This window comes from Danio aesculapii, chromosome 11 (genome assembly GCF_903798145.1).
Source record: "Danio aesculapii chromosome 11, fDanAes4.1, whole genome shotgun sequence".
Lineage (NCBI taxonomy): Eukaryota > Metazoa > Chordata > Actinopteri > Cypriniformes > Danionidae > Danio > Danio aesculapii.
The window spans coordinates 17,154,889-17,168,507 of NC_079445.1; the positions used below are offsets into that span (position 1 = coordinate 17,154,889).

At 37.6% G+C, this 13,619-nt stretch overlaps 1 protein-coding gene across 3 annotated transcripts in view; it reads right to left on the bottom strand.

Moving 5' to 3' along the window:
• Positions 1-13,619, bottom strand: part of prickle2b (prickle homolog 2b) — a 174,004-nt gene continuing 160,385 nt past the window's right edge. For all 3 annotated transcript variants that reach the window (XM_056468057.1, XM_056468059.1, XM_056468058.1), the window contains 4 exons: positions 10,592-10,795; positions 7,198-7,384; positions 3,669-4,535; positions 1-1,428 (listed from right to left, as the gene is read on the bottom strand). In XM_056468057.1, the coding sequence (XP_056324032.1) occupies positions 542-1,428; positions 3,669-4,535; positions 7,198-7,384; positions 10,592-10,795 (2,145 nt within the window). In that variant the 3' untranslated portion in view covers positions 1-541. The remainder of the gene's footprint in view (positions 1,429-3,668; positions 4,536-7,197; positions 7,385-10,591; positions 10,796-13,619) is intronic.

Sequence of the window (13,619 nt, forward strand, 5' to 3'; positions counted from 1 at the left end):
TCACAGAAATACTCTTTAATTTTTGATACAGGACAAAAAAAAAATCAGCAAATGAACGTGCATGCCTTTACTATGTTCTCTACATTATGTTTAGTACATAAATGATTCTATTGATACAAAATATAAAAATATGTGGTACATCATTTACAGATAATTTACATTACATCCTTAACTTAGTGTATTTCTTCATTAATTTGCGTATATACATCTCATTAAGGGGTATTAAACCCAAAGCGAACACCATACAAAAAAACATCACTGCGCCTGAATGGATTACATACAAAAAATTGCACATTAGCTGTAACGAATGCGGCAACAGTGCTGCAGATTGAAGAAGTCCTTAAAAATAAAAGTGTAACATCCAGATTAATTTGTAAATATCACATGGTAAGCATGCATATGCAATTGAGCCGTGAGCAAATTAAATTACTGCGTATTATTCACTGGTAACCTCACAACACTGAAAAGCCTTTTGAACTATATCGACGGAAAAAAAAAATCTTGTGCAAGGTTGTGCAGGACTCAGCAGCAGTTGTGTCTTTCAAGATATAATGCAGTTCTTGCTCTTCCTACGTTTGCGCATGTGTAACTGTCCTCGACTGCCGAATTGACCGGATGCGCCGAGTCCTGAAGAGTTGTATTTGCGTAGCAGCTCTTCGCTGGTCATGTGCCTCAGTTGGATGGGTCTGGGAATTGGCTCACCCAGAAAATACCCTTCATCTTCTGACTCGGAAGATGAGGAACATGTGGAGCACCAGTCGTCATCGTAATCGTACTGATCCCACGAATAAGGACCCTGGTGTCGGTGGAGAGCTGGGTTTTGAAGCGTGAGGTCAGAGGTTGTCCGAGGGCAAGGTCTGAAAGGCTGTTGCCTCAGTCTGCCACTTCCATAAGTGTCCCGAGATCCACGGGGAAGAGGGAACTGGTCGTAATCCTCCCGCGCATGAAGTTGAGATCGTTTGGGAGCTGGGCGCCGTTCGGCGACTAGGTTGAGTGCATTGTCTGAACGGGATCTCCTGGAACGGCGGGAGCGATGGTGGTGGTGTCGCCTGCGTGGCTCTTCGTGATCTATACTTCGACGGCGTGTCCGTTCGCTCATTGGTGGTAGACGAGCATTATTGGCGTTGCTAACCAAACTTGCGCGATCTTCCTCCTGATAGGCAAAACCAGGCGGCAAAGCATTAATTCCAGAAGGTTCTCGGGTATATTGCACAGGAAACCTGACTTGAACCGGAGCTTCGAGCTCCAGGTAGGGCTGAGCTGAGTTCAGGTTGCACAGAGATTCAGAGCTGTGGAACTGCACAGAGGAGTTGAGGGTGCCCATGTTGCTCTTTTCAGACACGTTCATGCCAGAATCTTTACTCAAGTCCGGCATTGAGAAGCGAGACAAGTGCTCCTGCCTTTTACTGCCACCATCTGCAGAGGTGCCTGTAGACGGAAAACACATGTTGCATGGTTGTAATATTTTCTTGCATTTTAAATGGAGTGTGGCATTAGTTGACAAATAATTACATCCTCTGAGGCTGCATTTTAAAGAGCGTAGCTTATGGTAATGTCCGGTGTTCGTGGTCTGGTTAAAATTCTGCACATGATTTATTTAGTTTGAAAAATCTGCATTTTTTCGGTGGACAAACAACAAAAGGCACTTTTAAAAACAACATTAGCTCCCTAATTGGATCTTCTGGATCATTGACTACCTATCCCTGATAAACCTATCATATAATCGTTGGAGGATGAATATAACAGACCAGTCTTGACCACCATGTAAGTGATAGCATAGAGACAGAACTTCAAGATGTCCTTACTTTTTTGTCCCTCTTAGAAGTCATTTTTGAGCAGTTAAACTCAGGATTTTATAATGCTGCAGCTGCCTACACATCCATGAGGCAATTTTAGGATAGACCAAGACCCATTTTAAGTTAGCCCTTTCAGTCAAGTGGTGTTGATGGAGATCTTTTTTAAAGTGCTGTGGAAATGCTGGTATTGGTCACGGTGTTGAAATGAAAATGATCTAGTATGGACATAGTCTTAACTCTTTCACACCCAGCAAGAGTTATTTTATGTGACCATCATTTAGAACTTGTTGCTTAAATGTTTCCATGGCAACATATAATTTTATAATGTGACAGATTTTTTTCTTCCTTTTCTGAAAATATTGACATAAGCTCTATATTGTTAAACAGCAGCACAGTGGTGCAGTGGGTAGCACAATTGCCTCACAGTAAGAAGGTCACTGGTTTGAGCTCCAGCTGGGTCAGTTGGCATTTCTGTGTGGAGTTGCATGTTCTCCCTGTGTTCGCGTGGGTTTCCTCCGGGTGCTCCGGTTTCCTCCACAAGTCCAAAAACGTGGTACAGGTGAATTGGGTAGGCTAAATTGTCCGTAGTGTATGTGTGTGAATGAGTGTGTATGGATGTTTCCCAGAGATGGGTTGCAGCTGGAAGGGCATCCGCTGCGTAAAACATATGCTGGATAAGTTGGCATTGCCCTGTGGCAACCCCAGATTAATAAAGGGACTAAGCCGAAAAGAAAATGAATGAATATTCTCAAATATGTGTAAGAACATGTATCGTGTCATTTAAACAGCTTGATGAGGATGATGATATTTAATTTATGAAGGGTAAAGGGCGCTGCCTTCTTACAGTTTTTCTCAGTTGCTTTGGCTCAATTCTTGATTGAAATTTTTTTTTTTTCGAAACAAGTTTAAGATCTCTGAACAATTAGCCTATTGTTTATAACAGACTGTGATTTCTTATTGATTTAAGCCAATTGCACAGGCTTTATGTTTAAGTGGCCTTGGCCAAATTACTTACACAATAACTAGGTTTTGAAGTATGAATTAAATGTTTTGGGGTGTAACTACATTTTGCAGACATGCAATAAAGTTCTGAAGTTCCAGCAAACCGTTTTGAGATTTGCACTCACAGTTTAGAGTGTGTCAAGTCTGTTTTGAAAAATGTGCCAAAGCAATTAAGAAAAACTATAGTCTGTGGTGCAGTGGAGAGATTCAAGTTTCTTGAATTACAACATGTGAATTCATCAACTTCTGCTGAAGTACATAAAAGTGGCTGTTTAAATGGGTGGAGAATACAGAATAAATGTTTTAACACTTAAACTGTGCATCTAATATGAATACAGCACATCATCTGGTTATGTTAAAATAATTATTGCTATATCCATCAGCATATTTTACAAAGCGTAAATGTTATATTTTGCAAGTTCTTAAGTGTATTTAAATGTCTGAAACCTAAAAAAAGTTCTTTGTTTGAATTGTGAATTTGAATTGTTGAATTGTCATTAATGACAAGCACTGCGCGTGTCTTTTTGTGGCTCTGCATCAGCCATCGTGGGATAGCAGATTTTAAATTTAGCAGCAAATCACGCAAAGCACCAAACGTTCTAATCATGTGTGATTGTATGCATCTAAGGGTTAAATGAGTACAAGACTCTCACTGGGATTGTAAACTTAGATACAAACACTAAAAGGTACATCAAATGGGCAAATGCGAATACCTTAAATGTAGTACATACAAGTATCTAAAGTGTGCATATTTGTACATTTTGGTTTTTGTATCCTAGAAACCCAAATATTAAACGGACTCTACTGTTCAAAGGTTTGCAGTTAGTCAGATAGGCTGACTTTAAAATGATGTAAACATGTAGCATTTACCTGTAGCATTAGATAGAGCCAGTGACTCCATAGAGCCGCGTGGTGTCTGTTCCAGTGGTGTGAGCTGTTCACTAAACCCAAGTGCACTGATGGGGTTCCTGCTGCGGCTCATCTGTGGCCCAACATCCTTCTCCTTCTCCCTCTCCCTCTGGAACACATGCAGACTTACAGAGCGCTTATCCATGAAGCTGTTGTGTGGGACCTCGTTAAAGCTTGCCTGTGTTCGCAGTGCAGGTGGATAATAGTCCTCTGGTCCCGGCTGGAACCAGTTCTCATTCAAAGACTTCCCTTTTAGAGCAGATACAGGGGGTCTCTTAGAGGGCACAGGCTCCTTGGGCCTCTGATCTGATAGGTGACCAGGGGACAGATTTGAGGAATAGGAAGTCCGGATGTTGCATTGACTGAGCAAATGAAGAGGGTTTGAGGAAAGTTCATTACGGCCCTCATAGCCAAACATCTCAGCCTGCGTTTTCCAGGATGGAGATTCTCGATTCAGGCTGGGCGTTTGACTGGACAGACTAAGCAAATCCATTTGCAGAGACAACGGGTCAACGTCAGCAGAGAAACGCCCAGCTGAAGCTTTACCACTCTGGTGTCCATCTCCCCCACTTCCACCGGTGTTGCTCTTGTTTGATTTGGAACTACTGCGACGGGCCTCACGTGAACGGGCGCTCTGAAATGCAGAATCTGAGGAGTCAGAGCCGTTTTGCTCATCGCCAACACTACAAGCCCGAGAGCAGAAGATCTGACCCTGCTTGGGTAGAAAGGGACGGCCGAGCAGAGACTTCTTACAGCGAGCACAGCTGAAACAAGCCTCTGTGGCATGCCAGTGCTGACCATCATACGTCATCTGGCCCTGGTCAATTCCTGCATAAGTACATACATAAATAATATTAACACATTATTTATAAAGACAATCTTAGTACATGACAAAAAAATGTATAACAGAATATATAGGTTTCCTGAAGTTATTAAATACATGATTAAAATAAAAAATAAAAAACTATATATTTAAGTATAGAAACATAGCAATGAAACATTTTTAATAACAGAAAAATAAAACATTTTTCTACAGAAATGACAATAATCCTAGAAAATGCATTTAAAAGCACTGTGTAAACATTTAGTGTAGTTACATAACCTTCAGATCTTGTGAATTTGAAATGACTAAGTAAACAAGTACAGAACAAAGAGGTTTTTGATGGATGGCGTGGCTCTGGTGAGGTGTAGATGTGTTTGGAGCAAACTGATTATACGGTGTGCCACATATTGCAGAAATGCATTTGATTTTAATCACAGCTCTCTTTAAGCAGCCACGGTCTAATGGACAACATCTGTTTTGAAAACTCGCCCTGATGCTTCCTGTTTATAATCAGTTTCACCAATTTACTTTCTGTGGTCCTGTGTGGAGAGTAATTCCGGATTGAATTTCTCTGAAACTGGCTGCCAAATGCTGAACGTGAACGCCAGACTAAACTATCGACTGCAGCTCTTCTTTTTTAATATCTTACTGAAAGACAAAAAGCAGGATCAGCTGACTCCTGACCGACTTTAATTTCTTACGTTTTTTTGTTACAAACTTGCCTAACCTTGAAATATGTTATAATTGAATCATTTTAGGACACTTATTGACTGGCACATTTAGTAGTGTTGACAAAAGATTGCAAATATTATTAAGCGGCAAGGCAGTGTTTTTTTTCTCAATTATAAAGAAACCATGCATATCCTAGAGGTTTTATTCAAGTTAATGTATATGATTAGCATTTTTAGGATATTTGTCAATATAATTTGATTGTTTGATGACACGGTGGCCTGGAAGTGCAAAACAACATTACAAAATGTGAAACACTTTTACAAAGCTTGAGACAAATTTACATTTTGAAAACATTTTTACCTATCATAAGACACAATTACAAAGGAAAAAACTATTTTACCAAGGACGAAGAAAAAAAAAATTTACAAGACGCAAAACACTTTTACAAGTCCCAAAACAAATTTACAATAGCAGATTCCTTACGGAAAGGGAATGTACCACACATCAGAAAATATCCGCTCGTGTGTGACTTTGTAGACACAGGTTACCATGAGTCTACAACTATAAAAATCATGGTTTGACAAACTACGATAAAACATATTAGAGCTATTCTGAGAAAATATCAGCGTCCTCAAGCAGATGTTAAACAGTGTAGACTTGGCAATGGATTTTTTTCTGTTAACTATTGAAAAATCATGTATATTCAGTGCTGGGCAAGCTATTTGAAAAATGTAGTAAGCTAAGCTATTAGCTACTCCTCTTAAAATGTAGCTTAACTACACTAAAAGCTCCCCCTGGTAAATGAATTACAACTCTTCATTAATGAATTACACTACATAAAGTAGTCTCATTAGTAACTATCATAAACTAAGAGTAATTACCATAGTATACTTTAGCTTTTACTACAGTAAAACTATATATATATATATATATATATATATATATATATATATATATATATATATATATATATATATATATATATATATATATATAAACAATAATAATAAAGTACTTTACTCTTATGTGGTTCAAAAATTTTATAGTACTTTCTATAAATTACTAAAGAATTGAGCACAACATCAGAATAAAGCTATTGCATGTTAACATGTACTTTTCCAGGTATGGTCACGAGGAACCCAGCTTTAGAAATAACTCCTTTCCCTCAGTCATACTTTCATCAAGCAAATTTCTCGTGTTAGCCTAATTAGTTGGCGACGTCACCGACCAGAGCGAGAGGTGGCAGTAACACACCAAAAAGTTTGTTGTCGACCACCGTAAAACAGTAAGAAGAATAAATCATCACTCCTGCCATCATATAGATTTACTTTCATCGGCTAGACACCGGCTTCACAGCTCCATGAATGTCAGTACCGTCACTTATTGATCCGAGATTGGTAAATGTAACTTGTGTGGATGCTACTGCACTACTTGACTAAAAAATTGCTTTGCTTCTGAAAAGCTATTTGGTTTAGAAAGTAGCGACGCTACCACCACGCTACTGAGAAATGTAGTTAAGCTAGTAACGTCACTACTTTTAGCGACGCTACTGCCCAACACTGTGTGTATTCTACAATAGGCATTAGTCAAGTTACTACATTTGCATGTTTTATTAATTAATGAAATCTTAATTTGATTGTTTTATGACACTTATTTAGTGTAGTACATGCATACATGCTGACAAAAGCTTTCAAATATTCATAATCAGCAAGGCATATTTTATAAAAAAGTCTGGATTCTAGAAGAAGTTTTATTCAAGCTACTTTAAATAATTAGCATTTTTAGAATTAAAAAAATACAATAATAATATATTTAAAAGTTATCAATCTTAAATACACCTAAAAAATCTAAAGCAAATTTTATAAAAAAACAAAAAAAACAAGACTAAAAGCAGGTCAGCCAGTAACTACTATGCAATGCCTGCAAAAGCAAGTGGACCAGCCTGGCATGGACACTGGGTGGATTTCAGGTCGTCACTGATGGATGGGCTCTTACCGATGTGTTCCCCACAGGAGTCGCAGAATTCTGCATACAGGGACTCGAAGCAGGTGCAACAGTAGGGCCGACCCTCCTTCATGATGTACCGTTGGCCGCCCAGAACCGTCTCGCACTCGAAACAGCAGAAGTGCTTCATGTGCCAATGCCTGCCCTCTGCCTCTGTGCACTCGTCTGCTAAAATAATCTAAGAGACACAAGCAGAAAAAAAAAAGAGTCAGGTGCTGTTTCTGCAGTGAACTAAAGCACAACTGGAACTCTATTATCACTACACAGATGAAATTCTGTAACCATGGTAATCATGCAACATATTCAGCGGCCTTTACATCAAATGAGGACAAGAAAAGCATAATTGTGTGCAATTTTTAACTACACAATGAAAGATGGTTCAGGTTTCATTTTAGCATTTTTTTTTGCATTTTAAATGTGTGGGTTACATTTACTTGAACAAAAAAGAATGGTCCCATTAGTGAAATTGCAGCAAGAAAAAGGTCCATTATCTATTGTGAATAAAATAGAGATGTATGAAGCATTACTTTTAAACAAAGCAGCTTTCTGTTGGTTGATGCTGCAAATTCACTTCAACTCTTGACTGTGCAGATTTTTACTGGAACGCCTGGATTTCCTCCACTAAATTTCAGCAATCAGATTTCACATTCGATTTAGTTTTGGTCAACTTTGAACATGATTTTGCTAAACTTTGCCGCCATGAAGACCTCTGGTCATGTGAAATTAAATATTTCTATCAGAATGATGAGATTCACTCCTCATTCATTTTCATCTGCTTTACCGGGGCCGGGTCACGGAAGCTTCTTAGGAGAGAACCCCAGACTTCCTTTTCCCCAGACACTTCTTCCAGCTTCTCCGAGGGGATCCCAAGGCGTTCCCAGGCTAGCTGAGAGACATGGTCCCTTCAGCATGTCCTGGGTCTTCCCCGAGGCCTCCTGCTGGTGGTACATGTCTGGAACACCTCCCTAGGTAGGCGTCCAGGAGGCATCCCAAGCCACCTTAGCTGACTTTTCTCGATGTGGAGGAGCTGCAGCTCTACTCTCAGCTCCTCCCCTATCTATAAGGAAAACTCATTTGGGCTGCTTGTATCCGAGATCTTGTCCTTTCGGTCATGTCCCAAAGCTCATGACCATAGGTGAGAGTAGGAACGTAGATTGACCAGTAAATTGAGAGTTTTGCCTTTTGGCTCAGCTCCTTCTTCACCACAACGAACCGATACATCAACTGCATTACTGCTGCCGCTGTACCAATCCGCCTGTCAATCTCACAATCCATCCTTTGCTCACTCGTGAACAAAACCCTAAGATACTTGAACTCCTCCACCTGGGGTAAGGACTTTACTCTAACCTAGAGATGGCAAACCACCTTTTTCCGGTGAACTAGAGAGAATGATGAGATTTCATCAGGATTTTGCCTGCAAAACTTTTAAAGAGGAACATTAAATTTGACCACATTTCAATGCAATCAAATTTAATTTACATCAAGTGTTTTTTTTTTTGTTTAGTTTTTTTTTATCACATTTACAAACATATAGCTGCTGAATACAGTCAACAAAATTTCACAGAACATTTATAATAAAACCATTTAAGTAACCAATAAATAACCTCAATAGGAATCTAATTGGTAATTTTGCCACATTTACCATAACAAAGCTGCTTGTTTTTAAAATGATCCCTGTAACAGTGTTTATAAGTGTCTGGTGCATATAGAGAGGAAATTGTGTCATTTTATAACTTGTAAAATAAGGGGTCAAGGGCAATCAATAAATTTAAAAGTGAAAGTAAAAAGTTTCAGTCTCTCACATTTTGATAGCATCTCCCTGATGCAAGCAAAATATTTACATTATGTTCCACTCATTAGCATCTCTGAATGCACAACACGTAAAATCTTGAGGTGTATTGGCTACAGCAGCAGAAGACCACACCAGGTGCCACTCCTGTCAGCAGGAAACAGGCTACAATTCGCACAGGCTCACCAAATTGGACAATAGAAGATTGAAAAAAACGTTGCCTGGTCTGATGAGTCTCAATTTCTGCTGCAACATTTGGATGGTAGGGACAGAATTTGGCGTCAACAACATGAAAGCATGGATCCATCCTGCCTTGTATCAATGGTTCAGGCTGCTGGTGGTGGTGTAATGGTGTGGGGGATATTTTCTTGGCACACTTAAGGCCAATTAATACCAATTGAGCATTGTGTCAATGCCACAGCCTACCCGAGTATTGTTGCTGACCATGTCCATCCCTTTATGACCACAGTGTACCCATCTTTTGGTGGCTACTTCCAGCAGGATCAAGCGCCATGTCATAAAGCGTGAATTATCTCAGACTGGTTTCTTGGACATAACAATGAGTTCACTGTTCTCAAATGGCCTCCACAGTCACCAGATTTCAATCCAATAGAGCACCTTTGGGATGTGGTGGAACGGGAGATTCGCATCATGGATGTGCAGCCGACAAATCTGCAGCAACTGCATGATGCTATCCTGTCAATATGGACCAAAATCTCTGAGGAATATTTCCAGTACCTTGGTGAATCTATGCCACGAAGAATTAAGGCATTTCTGAAGTGTACCTAATAAAGTGGCCTGTGAGAGTATAATATATATATATAGTGTAAGTCAAAATTAGCCCCCCTTTGAATTTTCTTTCTTTTTTTTAAATATAAATAAAACTCACAGTATGTCTGATAATATTTTTTCTTCTGGAAAAAGTCTTATTTGTTTTATTTCGGCTAGAATAAAAGCTGTTTTTTTTTTTTATCCTAATTTTAAAGGTCAAAATTATTAGCCTCTTTGAGCTAATTTTTTTATACTCTACAGAACAAACCATTGTTATACAATAACTTGCCTAATTACCCTTACCTGCCTAGTTAACTAATTAACCTAGTTAAGCCTTTAAATGTCACTTTAAGCTGTATAGAAGTGTCTTGAAAAATATCTAGTCAAATATTATTTACTGTTATCATGGCAAAGATAAAATAAGTCAGTTATTAGAGATGAGTTATTAAAATTATTATGTTTAGAAATGTGTTGAAAAAAATCTTCTCTCCATTAAACAGAAACTGGGGAAATAATAAACAGGGGGCTAATAATTCAGGTGGGCTAATAATTCTGACCAACTGTATATAGGCTCTATTATTCACAATTTTTTTTTTATGAAACCGACTCATTTAAATGCTTGTTTGTTTTGCCTTATGTTAGCAGTTTTGAACAGATACTTCTCTTTAATGTTCTAATTTGCTCAATATTAGTTTTGTTCATAATTTATCCAATTAGCATTTTTACAAAGAACTGAATCCAAATATCTGCAATGTTACATTTAGTAATGCTGTTTTTATCACATACAGACTTATGTCCTGTATTGTCAGTGTGAGAGTGTCTAACCTCATCACACGCTGAACAGCGGGGTTTGAGTCTCTCTGCATGATGGCGACCGCAGAAGATCTTCCCGTCCTGGTAGAAGTAGATCAGATCCACCAGCAGCTCATCACACATGCTACACACAAAGCACTGGGGGTGCCAGCAAACACCGTGACCTGCTCGTGATGCAAAGACCGCAATGTCACCTCCATTGATCTGTCCTCCACACTGAAAATAAGAGAATGGTTGGAGGGAGAGAGACAAGACAGGAAGGAAAGGGTTAAAAAGAGGTGTGTTGACATTTATGGGTGATTTAGCTGCAGGGTAAAGATGAAATCAATCATTATATGACTTTAATTTTATTGGTTAACCTGTTTACAGTTCAATTTATTGTCCACCAAAAGATTAGCTGTAAAAGTTTTAATATTAAAAACTGACTATATTATTGATTAGTAACTGAAAAATATTAAGTTAAAAATACATCTTAAGAGGATTGCATATGTGCTCTAGGCTAATTATTTATGTATTTATATCAATTCCTCATTAAATTCTCTTAAATATCCTCAACAAATATAATTACTTTATGACATGATAGTCATCTTTATTGTATTAATCTAAAACATTTCTTATCTTTATTTTTTAACAACCAAATCAATTACATTATGTTCTGGCTGGATAAATATAGCCTTTTCTTAAAAAAAAAACCATCATCCTGCCATCAAACTTGTGTTAAAATATTTTTGCACATCTAGCATTCTGAAAACATTGTGACCACCGTGCTGCATCTAAGAACAGAATGAAAGAGCTGATATTAGCTGCTTTCTCCATTAAAGGCCTCCTTCAGCGTTTTTCAATATCATGCGCAATGTCGAGACTCAGCAAATGTTTAATGGGACAGACAGATGCATGAATCTCCGCACATAGACACACACTTGTACTTGTACAATTTTTGCCTTCGAGACCATTATTTATTGGAAAGACTGCATCTTTCCGACAGCAGTGGGGGCTAAATGGGGGGCTTCACATGTTTCACAGATACATTTCAAACGTGAAAAAAAGACAAACTGTGTCAGTGTGACATCTGTTCGTGAGAGGTAGCAGAAGGGGAGAGAAACAAGGCAGGTGGTCACAGACATGCATATCCAGCTTAGACTCAACTCTAATTCACTTACTGGCACTAACATGGCATCCCAGGTGGGCGACACACAAAAACCTACAGAGGAAACCTTAAAACTGAATATGAAAATAAGCGTCTGGGAACAAAATGATGTGTTTCAATAAACTAATGTCATCTTGATGCTTGAAATTCTAACTTTGATATGAACAATTCACAGTTCACACAAATGCACACAACTTGATACCATCTTCAAAACCATGAGGAAATGCATGTCTTAATTTATTCATTTTCCAGAGTGGCTTAATGTTACAGATTTTCATTATTGGTCCAGACAGGCCAGTTGTTTGGATATTTGCTTGCCCTGCCAATATTTTCACTGGTGCAGCTGAAAAATAATAAATACATTATTCAAATAAAAATATTTGTTGTCTTGGTTGTTTTGCCGTGTAACATTCTGATAAAATATGCCATTTGGCATTCTAATAGATTTCACAATTCTTAATTCCAATTTCAGTATTACAGAAAAAACTGCTAACCTAAATTATACAACGTTAAAACATTATGAAAGAGGTGTGAACAGTCAGAAATAAGCACATTACAAGTAAGCTAATTTCAACCAATCACACAAATAAAAACAGAACAAATAAACATATGAACAAGAGATACACAAACATGCAGCGGACGTGATTCTCTCCATGTAAACTTAAGTAGCCTTTTATTTAATGCATTGATTAATTGCAAGTAAATTTTTTCCTACAGTTGAAGGCAAAATCATTAGACCTGTGAAATTTTAATCATTTAAAAAAAAATGGACATATTCTTAGTATTTCCTATTATATTTTTTTTCTTCTGGAGAAAGTATTTTTCTTTAAATTTGGCTGGAATAAAATCAGTTTTAATTAAAAGGATTAAAAATATTTATATATAAAAGTCAATAGGGATGCTCCGATCAGGATATTTGCACCCGATACCAAGTACAGAGTCCTTGTCATGGTGATTGGGCGATACGGAGTACCGATTCTGATGCTTCAAGCAATACTGCCTTAAGCACATTTTCCTTTTAAGTATGATATCAAATTGTAGAAAATAAATTGAAGGATGCTGCATATAATCCCTTAAACATGTCTCTTTTTACAATAACTATTTACAGAGGACATGTCGTGGTCAGAAGTAGCTTTACAGAAAGTAATAGATAGCATAGATAAAAATGGTAAGAAAAATGACTAACAATGAAATTTAGAAACAATGATGGAAGAATTCAACATGCCTCAATCAAGAAAAAGTTAAGAGTGCATATTTGATGCATAAGAAGTTAAAATGCACACCTATAAATTTGTTACTTTACTAAAAGGAAATAGGCCTATAAACTACAGTTTATTGCAATAAGTAAATTACAAGAAGTGATATTATTAATTATTCGTTTAAATGTAAATTTTTATTTGCGTAATATTTCCAGCCAGTGAACTTGCACTGTTGTCAAAAAAACAGAACTTTCAGTTCTTATATGTACAAGGCCTAAATACATGCAAGACCATTCAAATATTTTGCTCATCTCCAACTACAAACACTTGCGATAGGTTCATGAGATCAGCGAGTACATATTGAGTCATTAAATGTGATTATCGGCCGATACCGATCTCTGGCTGATCGATCTGAATGACTTGCTTAATTAAACTAGATTACCCAGTTAACTTACTGAAATTAAACCAGTTAACTCTTTAATTGCACTGAATACTAGTATCTAGTGAAATAACTATTAAAATATTATGTACTGTCACCATGGCGTAAATTAGTTATTAGAAATTAGTTCTTAAAACTATTATGTTTAAAAATCTTCTCTCCGTTTAACCGCACTTTGTAAATACTTGAAAAGAATAAATAATAACTTCAAGTCTTCAACTGTGTACTCTTAAGACTGCAGTTAAGGGCACCTCT